The sequence below is a fragment of the Nicotiana tabacum genome, chromosome 16, assembly GCF_000715075.1.
Source record: "Nicotiana tabacum cultivar K326 chromosome 16, ASM71507v2, whole genome shotgun sequence".
Lineage (NCBI taxonomy): Eukaryota > Viridiplantae > Streptophyta > Magnoliopsida > Solanales > Solanaceae > Nicotiana > Nicotiana tabacum.
Window position 1 is genome coordinate 149327784 of NC_134095.1, and position 23989 is coordinate 149351772.

Below are 23989 nucleotides of genomic sequence, written 5' to 3' on the forward strand. Positions count from 1 at the left end.
CATGCAACAACAGTAACCTTGCAATCCCACGGTAGTCCCAGCTACCAAAATTTTCTGAACTACATTAATCTGATTCCCCTTTAGCCAGGGATATGTAGGAAACCTTTGAAGCAAAGGTTCAGTTAAATCTTTTTCAAAAAAAAAATGTTTCACACGGAGTACTCGGATGGGCAAAAATCGCTCACTTTATCTTTGCACGAAAACCCTTCGTGTCGTCGGGCAAAGAGGGGCAGCTGTAAACACGTGATTTTTGCCCTATGAAAGAATTACTCCAAAAAAAAAATCAAAAAAAAATGATTTTTATTTTTTGTGTGCAATTTTTTGAATTTTTGTGGTATTTTTGTGTAATTATTTGTATATTTGTCTGTGCACGTTTATTTATTAAATTATTAAAAATACAAAAAATATGTCGCATTTTACATGTAGGATTTAATTATACAATTGTTAGTAATTAAGTTTGTTTTACAAAAATTAAAAATTACAAAAATAGGCATCTTTTGCATTTTTAGCATTTAATGTCCAAATATACAATTTTATGCTTAATTATTATTTAATTGTGCGTTAATTGTTATTGGGAGTTAATTTGCGCTTTTATAACTTAATTTAGTTCTTAATAATAATAATTTAAGTATTTTTATAATTTAGTTTTAGAAAAATAAAAGAAGAAAAGAGAGCGAAAATATAAAGAAAATCGGAATTGGGCCTCTTCTTCAATTTCAAACCACAAGCCCAAAAAATTGTCCAACCTTCCCACGACCCGGTCCATTTCAAACCGGGTCGACCCGGTCCATAACCCAAAAGACCCAACACCCCCTATCTTGCATTTCAAAAAAAACAAAAAAAAAAAAAAAAACCCTAAAAACCTAACACCAAACTATCCGCCCCCCCACCTTTTCTTCTTTTTTTTCCAAACTCTAAAACACACATCCATGGCTGCCATGGCTAAGCTCCAGCAGCTTCGTCTTCTTCGACACAAACACACACACACACCACCAAGAAGCCCATCTTCTCCATGTCGAGCTCAAAAGGCTCGTCCATGGCTGTGTCTTCGTCGTCGACCCGTCGCCATGGCCATAACGCCATGTTTGCTGCTTCTTCTGCTGCCCGCTACGTCCAGCTCGAACACCCAAACCACCACCTTATGACCAGCAGTCCACCATCGTCATCCTCCTGCTCCAACGACCACCCACTTCACCTTCTTGTAAAGATGCTAACTTTGTGTTCAGATCTTCCAAGAACCCATCGTCTTCTTCATCCTCGTCGTCGTGCACAACGCAGTGTTGTAGCTGCTGCTTCATATTCTTCTTCGTCTTCGTCGCCAACACTACTCCTTCAGTCCGAAGAACCACCAGCCATGAACAACCCAACATCAAGCTCGCTTCAGCTGCGTCTGTTGTTGCTGCATCGCCACTGCTTCGTCAACCAGCTTCACGTCGCCATGGACGCCTTTGTTTCTTCTTCATCGAAGCCCAACTCCATCGCGCTACTGCTGCTCCGTTCATTGCTGCTGTCTGCTGCTTCTTTATTCAAAATCTTCGATGGTCCGTTCGGGGTCGTCTTCGGCGTCGAATTGTTTTGGTGCGGTAATCGCTTTCGGATGGATTTGTTTTCATTCAAGTTCTTCGTCGTTCCGATACGGTTAGTTGGTTTAAGTTTCGTTCCCGTCCGTAATTTGTTTGATATTTTTCGGATATGAAACCATTAAATGTTTGATTCTTGTTCTTGATTTTTATTCAGTTGTTTTATTTTTCTTGTTTATTTTTGTAGAAATTGTTAGTTTGATTAATTATATTGTTGATAGATTTAAGTTGAAGATTCAATTAAATTATTTTTCAGTTTGTTTTTATTAATTTTTAAGAGGATTTAGTTTTAATATAGAAAGGTATTAGTTTAAATCGTTTGAATTCGTTGTTTGTTGTTAATATAGATTTAGTTCGTGTTCATCTTGTTTGAAGTTCGTTTTTAATTCAGTAATTTAATGTGAAGTTATGTTTTGGTTTTTAATTTTTTTGGAATCATGTATCTTTGTTATAATTTTGTTGGATTTAATTTTAAAAGATCAATTGATTATTTGAAGTTTAGTGATTTGAATAAGTTTATTTATTTTGTTTAAGCTTAATACAAGTTTAATTCGAATTTGAATAAAACTTGCTTGTTATTGTTGTTGAATTTTTTCATTTATGTCCATACTTTGTTTGATTGTTCTTGAATCCGAAATTAGTATAAGTTTGATTTTCTTGTTTATTGTTTATCATTTATGATTATTTCTTGAGTTTGTCTCATAATCTTGTTTAAGTTTAATATAGGAATTGTTGGTTGTAATGTTGTTAGATTTGATTTTAAGTTCAAATGATTATTGAATTTAGAAATCTGAATATACTTGTTTGTTGTTGTTTTTGTTGAATCTGAAAGTAGGTTTGTTTGTTGCTAAAAATATTGTTCAATCAAAATTTTAGTTGTTCTTTGTTGTTCATCATTTAGTTTGAATTTGTTGTTCGAATTTGTGTAGAAATTGGTCATATTGGCTATATTTTGGTTGAGTTTGATTGATTGATTGGTTATAGCTGATGTGGGTAGTTTGGTAAATTGCAGTACATTCAGGGGTAAAATGGTAATTGCAATAAGGTCGGAGGGTTAGTTTAGGAATTGTACATTTTGTAATTGTTTATGTTAGGCATGGGGGACAAGATGTAATGGGTTGGAGTTTGATATATTTATTTAATGTAGTGGGGGACAAAACATTAGGTAGTGGATTTAAAAGGGGGATGAGTGGGAAGATAATAGGTTTGGTAGGAGAAAGTGGTTGATTTATTAATTGATTAAAGAGTTTTGGGATGAGATATAAATAAAAGGACTTGAATCAGATTTTAGGACGGACAGAGTACAGATAGGGAGAGAGAGAAAAAAAAGTTGAATATTTAAGAGAGAAAGAAATTTCGAAAAATATGAAAACTTTCAAGAAAAAAGAAAAGAAAAGAAAAAATACAAATAAAAAAAGCTGGAAATTAGAAGAGAGAGTAGTACACACCTGATAAATATTCTGATACACGGGTTTAGAAATTAAGGGTTAAACATTAATTAGCCTTTCAAATCTGAAAATTCCCTTGGTTTCTGTCCGTTGTTTGTTGTCGGTGTTTCTGGATTTTATTTTGATTTTCAAATCTATTCCTGGGCTGTTGTTGCTGGGTTGTTGTTGCTGTGCTGTATTGTTATTACTGCTGTTGATTCTCATCTTCATCTTCTTTTGTTTCCAATACCAGGTACACGACTGTAATACTAGCTATTGCAAGCTAATAATGTGGAAGCATGAATACATATGAAGAATGAAATTTTGAAGTTTTAATTTCATTTTTTTTTGTTCATTTTATTGATTGTATTTAAGCTATTTCATGTATTACTGAATAATAATTGGAATAAGGAAAATAACATAAGTTAGTCTTTAATGAATCGGCTTGGCAAAACGAGTTAATTCACTAGTTATGAAGGTTTCAAGATTATCAACAGTAGGTTAATCTTGAACAAGTAGCTAATTTAGCTAAGACATGAATTTAAATTAAATTTCGTAAATTAGGCATTAAGGCATGATTTGAGTTCAGGCAAGATTAGAAGAACGTTTAATTCTAATAAACTTTCTAATAAGCTTTAGTAATTATGTTAAATCTAGTTTCAAATGGTTGTGAATAATTAATCTCAATAGTTTTTTTATAACAATGCTGAGTTTTAATCTAGCTGTATTTGATTCTTTTGAATATTAGTTGTCGGATTTTTATTTTTTATAATTTCGAATTTTTTGAGTAAAATTCCTTTTCATCAATATTTGTATTAATCTAGTAATTAGTATGTCATGCTTTCTTAAATAAATAAAATAAAAACTCGTAATTAATTTGGATTTTCTTTCTTTATTTTAGAGACTAATTTTAATAGGAAAAATGTAGTCGCTTTAGGATTTGTCCATTTAAAATAAATGAGACGAGCCTCGCCAAATAAAACACACAGATTGCGGGGCCCTCACAAAATGTATGTGTTAATTACTTAGAATTCGGGAGGGTCGTTTAGCGAATTTCACGGCCTTCCCAAAATAATAACGCTATAGTCTCTTTAGGCGCGTGTTTAATAGTTTACTTTCTTAAGCTTGGGTGTGCATTTCATGCGACCCAAATCCAAATCCCAAAACATTGAATAAAATGTGTTCCGGATTGTGGGCGCATTTCATGTGACGCAGTCCAAAGACGTGTTTTAAGCGATGTTCACATTCTTTTAAAAATAATAATAATAAAGTGGTAAAAAGTTAAAATTGGCACATCGGTTCATAATTGTATTAAAATCAGATAAATAAGCTGAATATGACAGTTGAGCGACCGTGCTAGAACCACGGAACTCGGGAATGCCTAACACCTTCTCCCGGGTTAACAGAATTCCTTATCCGGATTTCTGATTCGCGGACTGTAATACAGAGTCATTCTTTTCCTCGATTCGGGATTAAAATTGGTGACTTGGGACACCCTAAATCTCCCAAGTGGCGACTCCGAAATAAATAAACAAATCCCGTTTCGATTGTCCTTTAATTGAAAAAACTCCTACGCCCCTCGCGGGGGCGGAAAAAGGAGGTGTGACACACATTATCTTTGGACATCCAATGGGGAGTGTTATGATAAATATCACATTATGGTGGATGTCTACCCTTCTTCCATGATCTTCATCTCAAATGCTTAATGACATATTCAATGACATATTTTGTATGTTTAATGACATATTCCATGACATATTTTCTTCACTTTTTATGCCTATATAAAGGACTTGTAATAGATAGGAAAAGACACAGAATTGAAGAAGAAAATCTTTTCCTTCTCTCTATCTCTATTTCTTGTTCATGTTTTACTAAATTGCTTTTATTTCCTTGTTCCATATTGTTACTTTGAGTTATATTTCATAACAAACTCTTTTTTTATTTGGATAAAATTGGTCTTTTACTATGTATCCAACTGTATATATTAGAACATATATAATTAAACAAATTGAAAATAAAATGAATAGGCTTAAATCTTTTAGTAGTGTTCCTACAATTTCAAAAAGATAAAGATAAGAATACACTGGTTGCGATAAAGTAGAAATATAGAGATTGGAAGAAAGAGAGAATATATATACATAAAGAAGATTTCAAACAAAGTTGCTAGGTGTCTTTCTGACAACACCTTAGTCGCTTTTCGTTATAAAAATTGTGCTCAAATTTTGCGAAAGTTAGTGAAAAAATATACAGGCAATTACATAAGACAATCTCCAACCCAACATCATTTTTTACACCAAATACTATTTTAATGTAAAATTTGATATTTTTTTCTCCAACCCAACATCATTTTGACGTGTGAATAGTGTTACACCAAATTTAATGTAATACTATTCATCAACACCATTACTATTCACCATTATTTTAATATTATCATTTATCATATAACACTTTTAATTTAAAATATTATAATTTTATAATTAATTATAGTTTTTATGTAATATCTTTATAATATTAATTTGGGTGTATAATTTTATAAATTAATTTTCGTATATTTTTTTATATAAAATTGTAAGTTAATTTTATTATAAATTATAATTATATATATAACCATAAAAAAAAGCGCAAAACTGAAATATAATATGTTATTAATAAAAAACACAATGTCCATTGATAATCATAAAAATAAATATTTAATACAATAGCGACTGACATAGATTAAATTAAAAATACATTAAATAACATAGTGGGATGAGAAAACTACAACAATAATCTAGTACTCTGGAAGACCGCTTCCAGATCAACCAATATTATTAAAATATTGAGTGTATGAGGCACAGAATTGTAATGGTTGTAGTTGTTGAAATTGTTGATTTCTTTTATTCATTAACGCAATGTTTATTTATTTAATGATATCTTATTAGTGATTTTATTTTTATTTGAATTATACATTAATATGTATAATGTATAATATTTGCTTATAATTTATATTTATTTAAAAATTAAAGGTATAAAATAATTTTATATTAACTGGTTTTATAAGAAAGAAATATGAATTATATGAGATAAATATGAAAGAAAAAAGAATGGATTTGTTTTATAAAGAAAATAATATAATATAGAAGAGAATATTTTTTTTGATGTAAAAAATAGTATAATAAATTGGTATTATTTTACACTATTTAAATGTAAAAAAAATGGTGCAGGGGTTATAGATGCCCTAAAGGACGAAAACAAGAGCAACAATGAAACTTCAAAGGTTTAAAACTTTATGCGTGTCAAGCTCAATGGGCAAGTTGGTCACTTTGTTATGACACACGTCACTTTCAAAAGGGATAAGTTGGTCAGAACTCAGTAGACCCAAAGTCCTCTTGATCTGATGAGAGACCTAATTTTCTTATAAAAGAAATCCTATATATTTTTATTTTAAATCTAAGTTCCTAAGTTTTTGAAGGTAATCCATGTAATTTCTCCTGAGATATTGATGATCTCAGGATATTGATTAAAAAAAATACAATTTTTTTTAATTGATAAGCTAATCCATGTAATTTCTCCTGAGATATTGATGATCTTTTTCTAAAACAAATTTTATCAATTTTATCGTACTTTACATTTTATCAATTTTAGTTTAGAAACACTTCTTTTCGCAATATAACTGTTATAGAAATATTATTCTATAAAGAATATATGCATTTGAAAAGAATTAAGTCTTATTATATGATTGAGTATATCAGTTAGAGTATTATCTTCTACTTATATTATTTCTTTAACATTTTTAGTTTAAAAATAAGTCAATAATTATCAATAGCAAAAAGTGATTATTATGTTTCAATCGATGTTATGGTAATATCTTTTCAGATTCTTATCATCCAATGATCTTAATTTTTTCTACTAAATGGAAAACTAAAATATTTTCATACGCTTTTGAGTATTTAAATGTCAACTGTTAGCATCAATAAGGAATCAAAGTTTCTTTTTTATTTATTTATTACTAAAGATTATAATTTTTAATTTTAAAATATTCAATTTTTTAATTAATTTATAAATTACTATGTACTAGAGAAAAATGGGCCCCCTTGCTTTGGCTGCCTTACCCCTCAATCGACATTGTATCTAGCCGATAAACACGGGAAATGGGCAAATGGCTACTGATTATAAAATGACTTGGGCATAATTAATTATTGAGCAGAGTCAACTAATCGTTCTTCTACCAAGATTAGCTGGAGCGACCTGCTATAATGCGGTAAAAACTTACTGTATCGTATATTTATATCAAACTGAACTAAGCGTTTAGCCATAAATTTTTAAATTTATTTTAAAAAATTTGATTTAGGTGAATTTTGGTTTGAAGATTAAAATGTGTTTGGACATATGTTTTCAAAAATATTTTTCAAATTTATTTTAGAAAAACATGTATATTATTAGTGTTTGTAAAGATTTTGGCCCAAAACCAGCTCAACTAACTATTGAGCTGGTTTTGAGATTTAGGATTTGGGATTTTGCCAAAATATAGGCAAAATCTATGGCCAAACATGTGTTTACCAAATAAAACCCAAGTTTATTTTGGCAAAATCTATAGCCAAACGGGTCCTAATTTACCATGATTAAGTGAGAAATTAACAGAAGAATATGCAATAATTAATTATAATTTAGTAATAACCATATTTGTAAAGACATGTATCATAGTTTACCTCTCTATCTTTAATAATGAGAAGTTGAATATAACCTATATAATATTTCCCTTTCCTTTTCCCTCACTTCACCCTAACTGTAATTAAAAAGCACAGACCTGCTAGATAATAATAATAATAATAATAATAATAATAATAATAATAATAATAATAATAATCATCATCATTATTATTTCAAAAAACTCCTTCCAGGCTTAACATTGTAATACTAATTTCTCTTGTAATTTATAATATTACACTTACCTCCTGTGTTTTGATATTTTTGTAACTATTGTTTTAAACTATTTATTATTAATGCAACAAGACTTGAATTACTAAAATACCCATTAAAAGCCGAAGTACATATTTACCCTTTAATAACACATTGTTCCTATAATATTTTTGTACAAAAAAGTAAATATTTTAACAAATACATGTAAAGAAACTTTGATAAATTACTAAGTCTAAGTCGAAATAATCTGAAATTAGGAGCAATTGAAGAGACTACTATTACAATTAATCTCATCATTATGTTGAATAGTAGCGGTTACAAAGAGCCACATTCATGCTTCCTTAGTCTCTTTTATATGAAAAATAAAGTGCTTATTATTTTAATGCAGATCTTTTTTGCCTTCTGATCCTATTTTCCTTCTAGGAATGTCAATTTCTACCAATATTCCTCATGATATATACCAATTGTCAAACGGTAGTCAAGAGGCTCATTATCTACTAACTTGTTCCGCCATCAACAAGCTTGGCTTGCAAGTTTTGTTCAATGAAAAGAAAGGTAATTCATCTTCTTATTTCTCATGTTAAATCTATGTAAGATTGGATCATCATATTAGTTTACAAGTTTAGGTTAAACACATACCATAAATAAGCAACTTTTAAATTCAGTCATCATTTTTCACGTGAAAGTAAATTAATTTATTACATCTAATTGAATATATAAATCCAATATATGTTAGATACTATATGGTTTTCTCTCCCCAGTAATTTTTCCTATTTAATTCATAATTTGCAAACATTTTGTCTCTTAGCTTGATTCTGGCAAAAAGATTTATTTTAAGTGACACATTGTATTTCTATATGTATGCATATTTTTTTCTTTTATCTTTTTGTTTGCCGACTATGTATAAGAACAAACACCTTCAATTTTGTCAACATTTCCGAGCCAACATATGCATGGAGATTAATATAGCACGAGTAAGATGAAAGAAATTCGTAAACAAGATGATCCATGTACTAAGGATAAATAATGTATAACACATAATGGATCATGGATCAACTTTATTGGTTCTATAACTTTAATTTTGTCCTTTAATTTTCATTTTATAGCTCAAAAATATTTTAATAATATTTATTTAGTTTTAAAAAGTCTATACACGTAATTATAGGTACACGCGCAATGCGCATGCCTAAAGACTAGTATTGAGATGTGTATATACATTTTATATGCTTATATACGATGTACGCTTAGCTGTTAGCGTTGTACCGTTAGTTAGTTGTAGTTAGTGTTAGTTAAGGCCAGCTTAGCTGTCAGCTAGAGTTGCTTAGCTGTCAGTTAGAATTAGTTATTTTTGTCTTATGCTCGTGTGTATATATGTACTGATATGCAGCAATACAAAGTGAGAAGTTCATTTCTTCATCTCTGTAATCAACCCTCTTCTCCTTTCTCAATCGAAGCTTCTAGAGCTCTCTAATGGAGTTTAGCCAAGCAACAACTCGTCCGCTTATGGTGTAAATTGATATGGTATCAGAGCACGTAGATCTTCGATCCACTCGTACCAGTCGTCTCTTAGTCCAAAGGATTTCTCGATTCTGTTCTAAATCCTTTTCAATTCATACTGTGTAAGTACCTAATTTTGCCCTTAATCTAGTTTTCCTCGATTTTCGACTATGTATTTCTTCTGTTAGTTTGTATGGGTCCACCAAATCTTAGAGTACCTGATCCTCTACAAGTTTCTGCTAAGAGCACTTAGTAAAGCAGTAACTAAATGAGGCAGAGGATTTTTACGTGGAAAAATTCTGCACAAGGGGATCAAAAAACCACGACCTACACATGTAGGCTTTTATCTTTACTAATTTGTAATCTTACCTATTACAAGCCACTTTACAATACTTCCTATTGCAAAGTATTTACTCAACTAACTTGCGGTACCTTTACCACAAGCCACTTTGTGACTATCCTAGTTACAAAGGCTTTTTCTAACTTGTGGTGCTATCACCACAAGCCACTTTACAATTGTACAATTACAAAGACTTTTCTTTATGACTAAATCTAGTCACAACCTAAACTCGGCAAGTTTGAGGATTTACAAGAGGACTCCTAATCAATATGCTTCTAAGTAAGCGATTTAGGAGATATAGTAAGTACAATAACAAGGTTACAACTCAACTAGGACAACAACAATCAATCTTTTAGGAACTGGTCCGTAGTGGCGTTCAACCTTGTTCTTCAAGCTTGAGAGGATGATGAGTTTTTTGTTTTTGCAAAAGGCTTGAATGAGAAACAGAAATCTACCCGTGATGTCTTTGTATGAAGCTTCATCAGGTACATCTTGATCACATCACTTGAAGTGATGTGAGTGCTTTGTTTGGTTAGAGAGTGAGTGGGCTGACAATGTATTGCAGTGCGGCAGATAGTATCGCCAGTCACTTTAGTTCCAGCTGTATCCAAATGACTTTGTACTGCTAAATAGGAACCATAAGTGTTCCAGGTTCTTGATTGGTTCCTAGCTCCTGAATCTGTAGCAGTTCATCCTTAGCTGGGATCCGTTCAAGTTTGCAACAATCCAAGTAGGTCAGGTTCTTTATCTGGTTCTTATCAGTAAGTTTGTTAGATCATCAAAACATAAGGCAAGAGTATTTAAGATCTATCAATTTTCCCCTTTTTGATGACGACAAACTTAAACAGTTATAACAGAATTAAGACAACAGAAAGCAGTGTCAAAGGATTCCCCCTGAGACGATGCCTTAATTTTAAGTCTAATATAGGAACCAGTTCTCCAATGTGGTTCCCGTGAGCCTTTTTTTCCCCTTTTTGGCATCATTAAAAAGAATAAGATCACAAAGAAGTCCAGCCAAGCTAACTCATGCCACATATGTGCACACTAGCATGAGGAAAAATAGAATACAAGAGAAAGCACTAGACAAATTAAAAGAGGATTTATATTAATAATAATTTATTTTTTTATTTTATTTTAAGCCTCTTCCTTTGAAAGAAGGAAGAGGCAGCATTTAGACTTGATCACGGGAGCAGTAGTAGTAGTACATCCCAACCACATAAAAAAAAATAACAAGAACATCCACCAATCATCAACAAGGAAAAGGAAAAAGGAACTCATCCAGATAACTGGTCGCTGAGGGGAAACTTAGGGGGCACTAGGAGGAAAAGTCTTGGAAGCAGCTGCAAGTGTCTGAAGAACAAGATCTATTCCGGCGTTTCCCGACTTTTGCTCATTGAGCAATTCAGCTTTCAGGTTCTCAACTTGCGCCCTGAGGTTAGCATTTTCTTGGGTAAAACGTATCACCTCATCATTCGACATGGGAACCGCTCGAGCTTGATGGCCTTCTAGGATGGCATTCCTGGCCTTCAGTCGACGTATCTCCTCAGTTGCGCTGTTTTGGGCATTGATGAGCTGAGACACAGTTGAAGTGCTTCCTACATCCCCATACTTCTCAATACACTCGCACTCTTCCAAGGTTGTCTGTGAGAATGTCTGCTTACGGGTCCTTACTTTTCCTGTTCCCAATGGAACCTCAAAGTATTTGACACTTGCATGAGCAAGAATCCATAGGGAAGCCCGTGATTGCCATCCTTGAAATCATCCACTTTCTACATGTGCTCAATCATTATGGCAGGCACACTTATAGGGTTGAAACCGTCCAATTGCTCCATTAAGAATAAATCAGATTTGGAAGTGATAGATCGCCTTTCTACTCGAGGCAACAAGACTTTGTTCACCAGTTCAAACAACAACTGGTAGACAAGAAGCAGTGCTTTCTTATGAACTTGGTCCCCCTTCTGATTAGAACTATCTTTCACGACTGCATTTCAGAAGTTGTATTGACAAACATCTCGTACACTAGACACCCCAATAGTAGGAACATGCAGAATTTCCCCAAGTAATTTCACGTCAAAGATAATATCCACGCCATTGACTAAAGAAGACACATGGTTGGTATCTACTGGAAAGAGACTGGCGAAGAAACTCTTGACCTCCCCCTCATACACTTTAGGAGCGTCAATGTAGAACAGATGCGTCCATTGCTGAAACTCCACCATTTCTAGAAGCTGACGCATTCCTGCCATCTCAAAGATTGTTGGGTCAAACATGCGACCCAACAAAACTTTTTGATGCCTTAGTCGCTCAGATCCAAGGCAGACGTTACTTCTGGCTTTCTTCCCAGAACTGGGTTCTTCAACTGTTTCCAACTTGCGTTTCCTATGCTTTTCCCCACTAACTTTACCTTTCCCCTTGTACTTGACAAGAATATCTTCATCACTCACTGCCTCCTTTGTCTTGGACTTGCAAGTAGATCCCTTTTCTATGGAGACAGACTCTACCTTTTTCGAGGACCTCCTTACAAGGGAACCAGGTTCCTTAGGAGTTCCTTCCTCCACCACAACTACAAGGATAGATTCATCACTTACAAGGACACCATTCTTTACCAAATTTCTCCCTTTCTTCTTACTACGTTTCTTGCTCTTTTGAAGTGCAGAGTCATAGGCTGCTTTGACTTGAAGCCTAGTAGTAGGTCACTTACTTTCAGACTTAGGAGTGGTGACAACCCTGCGCTTACTTAAGAATGCATCTAGGGCCACATTGTTTAGGTCTTCTTCATCACTAGACTGTATTGCTGGTGCTTGAATTTCTAGGGTCACAGCATCGAAAGCAGGTACAACACTATCCTGGGGATGAGAGTCCTGACCTGGGTCCTCCGGAGAGGGATCAGGTTCCTCATGAGATACCCCAGTAGTGTATACTACTGCATCCCTTTCAACAGCTAGAAGGGACCTTTCTACCCACACGCTTTGTGACTCTTGTCTCTAAGAAATAACTTCATGCAATATGCCATCCACAGATATGACAAACACAGTCTTTTCGTCTTCAACAAGTGCTTCCACAACCATAGAGTCGACGGTAATGATGACGGAGCCTTTTGTGAAGTCAGTATTTTCACCTTATTTTCTAATTAAGGATTGACTGGTGTGGGAAGCAGATGATGTTGAGGACAAAACAGTAGTTTCAGGGGTTTCTGAGTAGGGAAGAGGTTGGGAAACTAGGGAAGGTGTGATTGTAGTAGTAGAAGTGATAGAGGGTGACACTGACTTAGTGAAGGAGAGAGGTTCCATGGATGGTCGGAGGTTTTCTCAGCCATTGGAAGAGGTGGTGTGATGATCCTTCATTTTGGGTGAATATAGAATAGGTCTTATGGTTAGGAATAGCAGACAAGAGTTCTTTTTTTTAAAAAAACAGAGAGGACATCTATGAAAGGAGAAGAATAGGTGCCGGTTCTGAAACGGCGGTTGGGCGTGGAGAATCGTGACGTTTCAGAGGGAGATGGAACGTTTTGAATTGAAGGGACGTGACAGACGGATCTGAAAAGTTGATGACATGACAATTGTATTTTGTGCCTTTTAAGACGTGTATTAAAGGATGTACAGAACTACTAACCTTTAGTACAAGAACCTGGTTCTTGAAAACATTTTCTTCAAGCCCTCCCTTTTTTTGAAAAGAATTAATCCTCTTTTATCAGTCATGTACTGTATCTACTACTTCTATGCTCATCACGCGTGTTTACCTGCAACGGTATTGAAATGAGTTAGACAGGGCCAGAAAACACTTTGAACCAATTATTTCTTAATAACTCTAGCCAACTTAAAAAGGAATCAGGTTCTTAATTTGGCCTCAACAGTCCCAACTTTACTCTGTTTCTTTTGAACTGTTCCCTACTTAGTGACTTGGTAAAAATGTTTGCAATTTGATCTTCGGTGTTGCAGAACTTCATGCATATCAACCCTTTCTCCACATTATCTCTTAGAAAATGATGCCTCACATCAATATGTTTGGTCCTTTTATGTTGGACTAGATTTTTTATTATGTTGAGTGCACTGGTGTTGTCACATAGGAGAGGCACACTCTCAGTGAGAACTACAAAATCCTCCAGTTGCTGCTTGATCCACAGAAGTTGAGCACAGCAGGATGCTGTAGCTACATATTCAACTTCAGCTATTGAAAGAGTCACTAAGTTTTGCTTCCTTGTACTCCAAGAGATAAGACATGATCCTAAGAAGTGAGCCATCCCATAAGTGCTTTTTCTGTCCCCAAGATAACCTGCATAGTTTGTATCAGCATACCCAATTAGATTAAAATTTTCACCTGATGGATAGTATAACACCAGGTCTTGCGTGCCTTTGAAATATCTCAGTATTCTTTTAGTGACCTTCAAGTGAGATTCCTTGGGATTTGATTGAAACCTTGGACACAGCCCCATGCTGAAAACAATATCAGGTCGACTGGCAGTGAGATAGAGAAGAGACCCAATGATGCCTCTATACATTGTTTGATTCACAGGAGATCTTGTTTCATCCATGTCCAGTCGAGTGGCAATTGCAATGAGAGTTTCTATCACCTTTGATGCTTCCATGTCAAACCTCTTCAAGAGTTTCCTGATGTATTTTTGCTGACAAATGCAAGTACCTTTTGGGGACTGTTTTACTTGAAGACCCAAGAAGAAATTTAATTCCCCCATTATGTTCATTTCAAATTCATTCCCCATAAGTTTTGCAAATTCTTCACACAGAGAGTCAGTTGTTGCTCCAAAAATGATATCATCAACATAAACCTGAATAATGAGCAGGTTCCTTCCTCGTTTCTTTAAGAAAAGAGTGTTGTCAATCTTCCCTCTCTTAAAGCCATTTTCTAAGAGAAATTTTGACAGTCTTTCATACCTTGCTCGAGGAGCCTGTTTTAGCCCATACAGGGCTTTGTCCAATTTGAACACGTACTCAGGGTGCTCATGACTTTCAAACCCAGGGGGTTGCTTCACATAGACTTCTTCCTTAAGTAGTTCGTTTAAAAATGCACTTTTGACATCTATTTGGAACAAGGTGAATTCCATATGAGAAGCAAAGACAATCAGAATTCTGATGGCTTCCATGCGAGCCACTGGAGCAAATGTTTCATCATAGTCAATCCATTCCTCCTGATTGTAACCTTGAACTACGGGCCTAGCTTTGTTCCTTATGGTAATTCCATGCTCATCGAGCTTGTTTCTGAATACCCACCTGGTTCCTATAATGGTTCTATCTGGGGGTCTAGGTACCAGGTGCCAAACGTTATTTCTCTCAAACTGATGCAGCTCATGTTGCATGACTGTAATCCAATCTGCATTTTTAAGGCTTCCTTGATGTTCTTGGGTTCTTTCTCGGAGAGAAAGGCTGAGAAGGCAAGTGAATTTCTAGCTCTTGACCTGGTTTGAACTCCGAAATTTAGAGAAGTGATTATGTTGTCTATAAGGTGAGAACTTTGATGTCTCCAATTAGATGGTTGGGGTTCATTCTGCGAGGAAGAAGGTACGTTTGACCGATTCTCCTCTATCCTTTTCTCAGATGCCAGTGGAGTTCCCTGAACTGCATCAACCACTCTTTCTTCAGCCTCAGTAGTTGCAATTGAAGTGTTTGGTTCTGTAGATGATGAGGCAGCGTTGTCTTCATTTGCCTCCTTCATTTGACTCATATATCTGCCTTTTCGTTTGTCATGTTAATGACTTTGCTAGGAGAAAGTAAGGGTTCTCCATCTTGATCTTCCTCAGCGTTCTTCTCAAATGATGGGTGAGATTCATAAAAAATAACATGGACACTTTCTTCAACACATTGAGTCCATTTGTTATATATCTTGTAAGCCTTGCTTTGAGAAGAGTAGCCAAGAAATATCCCTTCGTTACTTTTGGCATCAAACTTACAAAGCTGATCTTTTCCATTATTGAGAACATAAAATTTGCATCCAAATGTTCTTAGGTTGGCTAGCTTGGGTTTTCTTCCATTCAGCAGTTCATACGGGGTCTTGTTCAGAATTGATCTGATCATGCACCTGTTCACTAAGTAGCAGGCAGTGTTGACAGCTTTAACCCAAAAGTTCTTTGCAAGTCCCCTGTCAATCAACATTGTTCTTGCCATTTCTTCCAGAGTTCTGTTCTTTCTTTCTACTACTCCATTTTGCTGTGGAGTTCTAGGAGCTGAGAAGTTGTGAGAGATACCATTTTCATTGCAGAAATCATCAAATTTGATATTGTCAAATTATGTCCCATGATCTGATATAATGCATACAACTCTAGATCCCATCTTCACCTGGATTTTCTTCACAAAGGCCACAAATACTTCAACCATTTCATCTTTTGTTTTGAGAAATAGAGTCCATGTGAATCTGGAATAGTCATCCACGATCACGAAAATGTATCTCTTTCCTCCTCTGCTTTGCACCGTCATAGGTCCATACATATCCATATGCAGGAGCTCAAGTGGTTTTGAGGTGCTCACATCTCTTTTTGACTTAAAGGAGGACTTTACATGTTTTCCTCTAGCACATACATCACAGACTTTTTGAGTTTTGAATTGTGACATAGGCAAACCATGGACCAGGTCCTTCTGAATTAGTTTGTTCAGAAGGGAGAAGCTTGCATGGCCCAGTCTTCTGTGCCATAGTTCAGCATCATCATCAACCGCCTTCAGACAACTCAGATCACCACTCTGTAAAGATTCGAAATTAGCAACATAGATGTTCTTGTATCTTTTGGCCACCAGGACTATTTCACCAGTCACAAGGTCAGTGACTGTACATATTTTGGACAAGAACTCCACCTTGTTTCCCTTATTGCAAATTTGAGCGACACTCAGGAAACTGTACTTAAGTCCATTGATATAGTACACATTTTCAATAGAGTGAGTGAGTGACTTCCCAACTTTTTTAACTCCAAGAATGTACCCCTTTTTGCCATTGCCAAAGGATAACTCCCTCATTGCAGGGCTTTTAGTGAAAGAAAGTTTGTGGTGTTCCCAGTCATACGTTTTGAATATCCACTATCCATGAACCATTATTGACCACTTCCCTTCACTGTTCCCTACACAAGAAATTAGGAGTTAGTTTTAGGAACCCAAACAAGTTTGGGTCCACCAAGAGGATGAATAAGTGTTCTCTTAGTCCATGCAGGTAATGTGCGTTTTCTATGAGTAGAACCTGGTCTTTCTTTTGTAGTCACAGTTTCAGCAGCCACTTTATCTTTTGGTACTGATTGATTCTTGGCCTGGACACCTTCCTTGGAGTGTCCAGTGTTCCCACATTGGGTACGAGACCAGTTATCAGATGTAGTGGTGCTCTTACTGTGAGGGTGGTAATGATCTTTCTTCCTTGGGAACCCTGCTCCCCACCCTTTTTTAATGACATTAGTGAACAATGCAAGGGTAGCTTTTATGGACCAGGTCCACTTTAGAGACTTCTCAAGATCATTCATTGCTTTTTCTGGATTGGCTTAGAGGAGCTTGTTTTTCTCAATTTCAGCGTTCATCCTACATCTCAAGGCCTTCACCTCATCTTCAAGCCTACCATATTCCTCACTAACTATCTCCTTTCCTCTTTCAGGGTTTTTAGGTTTTGACTTAGTCAAGGGCTCTACTATTTGTTCCCTTTGGACAACAGTTTCTGCCAAAAGATCACTCTTTTCTTTTCTAAGAGTTTCAATGGCTTTCTTTTGATCAGTAATTACAGTGACTAAGTCTTTTCTAGTATGTTCAGATTCTTCTAGTTCTAAAAATAAGGAATCCCTATCCTCCGCAAGACTATAAAATGCAGTAATTAAAACATTAGCTAAACACATGAGTTTTTTTGGAGAGTAGGATTTTAGATTTTTCTGAACATCCCGGAAGTTTACCTCTTTGTTGCTATGTCTTCATCATTGTCTGATTGAGCCATCAAAGCAGGCGTTGAGTCATATCCAATCTTCTTGCCTTCAACTGCCATCGTAGAACTATCATCAGTATTGGATTTATCTTGTTTTACTTGTGTAGTTCCCTCATAAGATATTTGCAAAGCCTCCCATATTTCCTTGGCAGTGTCGTATGTAGAGATTCTGTCGTACTCTTTAGGTTCCAAACAATATACCAGAATTTTCTTGGCACGAACATTTTTCTCTATTGCTTTCTTGTTTGCTTCAGTGTATTCTCCGCTGGTATTTTTTCTTGAAAAAGAAAATTCATTTATTATCTTGATTGGAACAAATAGACCATCGCAGATAACATCCCAAAGCTCGCAATCCTCAACCATGATGAAATCATGCATTCTAGCTTTCCACCACCAGTAGTATGTTCCATCAAGCTTAGGTGGGTGGTATATGGATTGACCTTCTTCAAAATTTAGTGGAGCCATCATGAGGATCCTTCCTAGGTGTTAACCTGATAGGAGGAACCTGCTCTGATACCAATTGTTAGTTTGTATGAGTCCACCAAATCTTAGAGTACCTGGTCCTCTACAAGTTTCTGCTAAGAGCACTTAATAAAGCAGTAATTAAATAAGGTAGAGGATTTTTACGTGGAAAAATCCCGCACAAGGGGATCAAAATCACGTGCTTACAACATACACCTGTAGGCTTTTAACTTTACTAACTTGTAATCTTACCTATTACAAGCCACTTTACAATACTTCCTATTGCAAAGGATTTACTCAACTAACTTGTGGTACCTTTACCACAAGCCACTTTGTGACTATCCTAGTTACAAAGGTTTTTTCTAACTTGTGGTGCTATCACCACAAGCCACTTTGCAATTCTACAATTATAAAGACTTTTCTTTATGACTAAATCTAGTCACAACCTAAACTCAGCGTGTTTGAGGATTTACAAGAGGACTCCTAATCACTATGCTTCTAAGTAAGCGATATAGGAGATATAGTAAGTACAATAACAAGGTTACAACTCAACTAGGACAACAACAATCAATCTTTTAGGAACTGGTCCGTAGTGGTGTTCAACCTTGTTCTTCAAGCTTGAGAGGATGATGAATTTTTTGTTTTTGCAAAAGGCTTGAATGAGAAATAGAAACCTTCAGGTGATGTCTTTGTATGAAGCTTCATCGGGTACATCTTGATCATATCACTTGAAGTGATGTGAGTGCTTTGTTTGGTTAGAGAGTAAGTGGGCTGACAGTGTATTGTAGTGTGGCAGACAGTGCCGTCAGTCACTTCAGTTCCAGCTATGTCCAAATGACTATGTACTGCTAAATAGGAACCACAGGAGCACCAGGTTCTTGATAGGTTCCTAGCTCCTGAATCTGTAGCAGTTCATCTTTAGCTGAGATTCGTTCAAGTTTGCAGCAATCCAAGTAGGTCAAGTTCATTATCTGGTTCTTATCAGTAAGTTTGTTACATCATCAAAACACAAGGCAAGAGTATTTAAGATCTATCATTCAAAATAAACATGGCTGTTACCGTTCAAATCGTTGGAACTGGTACTACTCCAAATGTCGAAGTTGTTCCTAATTCTACAATTGATCCTAGTGATCTACTCTACTTGCATCCTTCATACAATCCTGGAGCTATGTTAGTCAGCGTAGATTTTAGTGGAATTGGATATAGATCATGACGACGTGCTGTTTTGCATGGTTTATCTGTCAAAAATAAGACTGGATTAATCAGTGGAGAGTGCAAATGACATGATCCTCAGTCACCTAAATTTCGACAATGGGAACGTTGTGATGATATGGTGACCTCTTGGATTCTTAATTCACTATCAAAGGAGATAGCAGATAGTGTAGAATATGCTAATGATACAGTTGAACTGTGGTAATAACTAGAAGATAGATATGAACAGACCAATGGTGCGACATTGTACCAAATTCAGAAGAAGATCAATGATTTATCCCAGGGCACTTTGGGTATCACTACCTACTATACTCAGTTGAAAAAACTTTGGGAAGAACTGAGCACCTTGAGTGCAAAGACACAATGCAACTGTCAATGCACTTGCGGTGCCAAGGAGAATATGCACAAAGCAGAACAGAACAGGAGATTGATTCAATTCCTTATGGGATTGAATGAGGTTTATACAACAGTAAGGGGTAGCATTCTCATGATGAATTCACTACCTTTAATGGCACAAGCTTTTTCACTGCTCATTCAAGATGAAAATCAACGAGAGATGAAACCTACAAATCATTTGTCTGCAGAATCTGTCTCCCTTCATGTCAACATTTCTGGAAATGCCAACAATTTTGGAAACAATAACTTCAGAACCAATTATTCCCCCAATGCTAACTTTCCAAACACCAACAAAACCAGACCATTCTATTATTACTGCAAACGCCTAGGTCATACTAAGGACAAATGCTTCAAGCTTCATGGTTATCCTCAGGTCCACAATCAGAACTTCAAGTATAACAAAAATAAGAGGGTAATAGCCAATGCACATGTCACTTCTCCAGATGAAACATGTCCTAAAATAGATGAGTTTGGGCCCAAAGATGAAAGCCAGAATCTAAACTTGTCTAAGGAACAATATAGTCAATTACTCAGTATCTTGCAACACGTTCATGGGAATGGTGGAGGATAAAGCTCAAAGAGTACAAATCATAGAACTAGTGTTGTGAATCTTGTTGCAGGAGCCATGCCCTTTGCAGGTATGATCACTTGCACATCCTCAATTGATTTTGAGAAACTATCTTGTAAATGTTTCAGAACTTTGATTGACACATGGATTCTAGACTCTAGGGCATCCCATCATATGACTTTCAATAGATCTTCTTTGCTAGACATTAGAACACTACCCTATCCTTTGTTGGTTACTCTCCCAAATGGTTACAAGGTTAGAGTGACAGAAATTGGTAGTGTGTCACTTGCTCCTCAAATCACCCTGCATAGAGTCATGCTTGTCCCATCATTCAAATTTAATCTCATATCTATCTCTTCTTTGACTGTTTAACTTAAGTCTTTGGTGGCTTTCACTGATGCTTGTTATCTTCTGCATGCCCCTTCAACGAATAGGCCTCTGGAGATTGGTAAGATCAGGGATGGACTGTATCTCCTCTACTCTCTCTGTCTGAGAATGCAGTAATGCTTCAACAACTACTTTTTCTGTTTTTTGTATTCCATATCACACCTGTGATGTAAATAGATCCATCTGCAATAAGTCATCTCTTTGTGATAAGGACCTCTCACAATGTGATCAGCTGTCAAGTGTACATAAGCCAATTCTTAATAAAACTTCTGTTTGTGCTCCTTTTTCTTGTTTGTCTCATGGAAATGATGTGAATGTATTGTGGCATAATAGGTTGGGATATGTTCCTTTTGTTAAAATGAAGAGCATTTATACCATTCCTGTTGCTTTTTCCAACAAGCAGCCTTTTTTGTGCTCCATTTGCCCAATGGCTAGACAAACTAGGTTACCATTTCCCCAAAGAACCAGCAATACCAAACAGATATTTGACTTGTTACATATTGATATATGGGGACCTTATCATACACCTACCCATAACAATTACAAATATTTTCTTACCATGGTAGATGACTACAGTAGGACCACTTGGACCCACCTCTTGTCTAGTAAGAGTAATGCCCTGCAGGTTCTCAAAGCCTTTGTTTCCCTAGTAAAGAACCAGTTCCACACAACCATAAAGTCAGTTACATCAGACAATGGTTTAGAATTCACTAGTATGGAATCAGCTTCTTTCTTCCAAGATCAAGGCATTGTCCCCCAGAAAACTTGTCCATATACACCACAACAGAATGATGTAGTTGAAAGGAAGCACATTTATCTTTTAGAGATAGCTAGGGCACTCTTATTTCAGTCAAAGTTGCATGTGAGGTATTGGGGAAAGTGTATTCTAACAGCTACATATCTGATAAATAGACTACCCACTTCTTATCTTAAAAACAAATATCCTTTTAAACTTCTATACAAGACAAAGCCAAACTACTCTCACATTAGGAGTTTTGATTGTCTGTGTTTTCCTACCATACCAAAAGCACATAGAGACAAGTTTAAGCCCAGAACTGTGCCACATGTTTTTATTGGGTATCCTTTTGACAACAAAGGCTATAAAATGCTGGATCTGGAATCCAAGAGGATCCATGTATCTAGAGATGTAACCTTTCATGAAAACATCTTTCCTTTTGCCATTTCTCCTACTACTGGTTCCTTTCCTTCAACCATTCATTCAATTTCTTTCATCACTAAACTACACACTGATGCTCTTCAACCCACAACAAGTATCCCATCCAATTCAGACAATGTTGAGGCTACATCTGATGAGTCTACCCTTAATCACTCTGCAGATTCTTTTCTTGAACCACAACCTTCTAACATTCCTATTATCACCTCACACGACTTACCTGATAACACTTCACAAGATCCTCCACCAACTCTAGAACCTAGGAGATTTGGGAGACAACACAAGATCCCCACTCACTTACAAGATTATGTTTATACTACACCTCAATTGAAATCCACTCCTCCTTCTGTAACTAAAGACCAATGAACATCCTCTACTTCTCTTAGTGCCTTATTTTCCTTAAACAATCATATCCCACATGCATCTTTAATCCATGATAGTCAATTACTTGTGATGAATATTTGCAATGACTGTGAACCATCTTCATATGAGGGAGCTGCACTCTATCTAACATGGCAAGCGGCTATGACTCAGGAGTATGAGGCATTGCATGCAAATCATACATGGGATGTTGTACCTCTACCAAGTGGGAAACAAGCCATTGGCTGCAGATGAGTTTATAAGATAAAGCACAAAGCTGATGGGACAATGGAGAGATTCAAAGCTAGATTGGTAGTAAAGGGTTATACTCAACAAGCAGACATAGACTACATTGAGACCTTCAACCCTGTTGTAAAGATGACAATAATGAGAGCCCTCATAGACAAAACAGTAAAGAAACAATGGCAAATTTTTCAGTTGGATGTGAATAATGCTTTCCTCCATGGGGATATCCATGAGGAAGTGTATATGCAAATGCCACCAGGACTAGAAACTGTTTCTCCAGGCTTGGTTTGTAAGTTGAAAAAGTCATTGTATGGCCTCAAACAGGCAAGTAGACAGTGGTACTCTAAGCTAACTGAAGCTTTATGTTCAAGGGGATATGTGTATTCCTTGAATGATTATCCCCTCTTCTACAAAAAGATAGAATACTCCACAATCTATATAGCTATTTATGTAGATGATGTCATTGTTACGGGAACAAATCTTTCAGAAATTATTCAACTCAAATTTTTCCTACATGATCAATTTAAGATCAAAGATCTGGGAAGACTACCTTATTTCCTTGGACTGAAAGTTCTATATACAGCTGATGGTGTGATCATTTCACAAAGAAAGTTTGCTATGGACATGCTTAAGGAATATGACTGCTTCTCCTATAATAGTCTTTCTACTCCTCTTGATCCTAATGAAAAGCTGAGGGCCAAATAGGGACAACCATTACTAGATCCTACATATTATAGAAAGCTTGTGGGAAAGTTGAATTTTCTCACAAACACCATAGCCTTCAGTGTTCAACATCTCAGTCAATTCATGCAGGATCCCAAAGAACCACATTTGAAGGCTGCCTTTCATTTGCTTAGGTATTTGAAAGGTGATCCTACTCTAGGAATTTTCATGTCTAATGATTCTGACTGCAGTCTAAAGGGATACTATAATTCAGACTGGGCAGCCTGCCCAGATTCTAGGAGATCAGTCACAGGGTACATAGTCCTATTGGGGAACAGTCCAATTTGTTGGAAATCAAAGAAATAAGAAACAGTTTCTTTATCCTCTGCTGAAGCAGAACACAGGTCCTTGAGGAAAGTTATGGGAGAATTGACTTGGTTGTACAGACTCTTTGATGAACTTACTATCTCCTATCCCAAGCCAGTCCCAGTCTACCGTGATAGTCAATCTGCTCTACACATAGCTAGAAATCCTGTCTTCCATGAAAGAACTAAACATATTGAAGTCGATTGCCACTTTGTAAGAGACAAATTTTATGAAGGCCTCATATCTTTACATCACATTGCAACTGGTGTTCAATTAGCAGATGTTCTTACAAAAGCTCTCACTGGTATCAAGCATTCTGCTCTCTTAAACAAGTTGGGTGTGAAGACTTCACCTTCAACTTGATGGGGGTATTGAGATGTATATATACATTTTATATAATTCTATACGATGTACGCTTAGCTGTTAGCATTGTACAATTAGTTAGTGGTAGTTAGTGTTAGTTAAGGCCAGTTTAACTGTCAGTTAGAGTTGCTTAGCTGTCAGTTAGCATTAGTTATT

At 35.8% G+C, this 23989-nt stretch overlaps 1 protein-coding gene across 1 annotated transcript; it reads left to right on the top strand.

Moving 5' to 3' along the window:
- The first annotated feature begins 19146 nt into the window (after positions 1–19146).
- Positions 19147–22201, top strand: LOC142170460 (uncharacterized). The gene is made up of 5 exons (XM_075232377.1): positions 19147–19278; positions 19540–20239; positions 20327–20529; positions 20653–20741; positions 20839–22201. The coding sequence occupies exons 1-5, from the start codon at positions 19147–19149 to the stop codon at positions 22199–22201; spliced, it is 2487 nt and encodes an 828-aa protein (XP_075088478.1).
- Positions 22202–23989: the final 1788 nt, after the last annotated feature.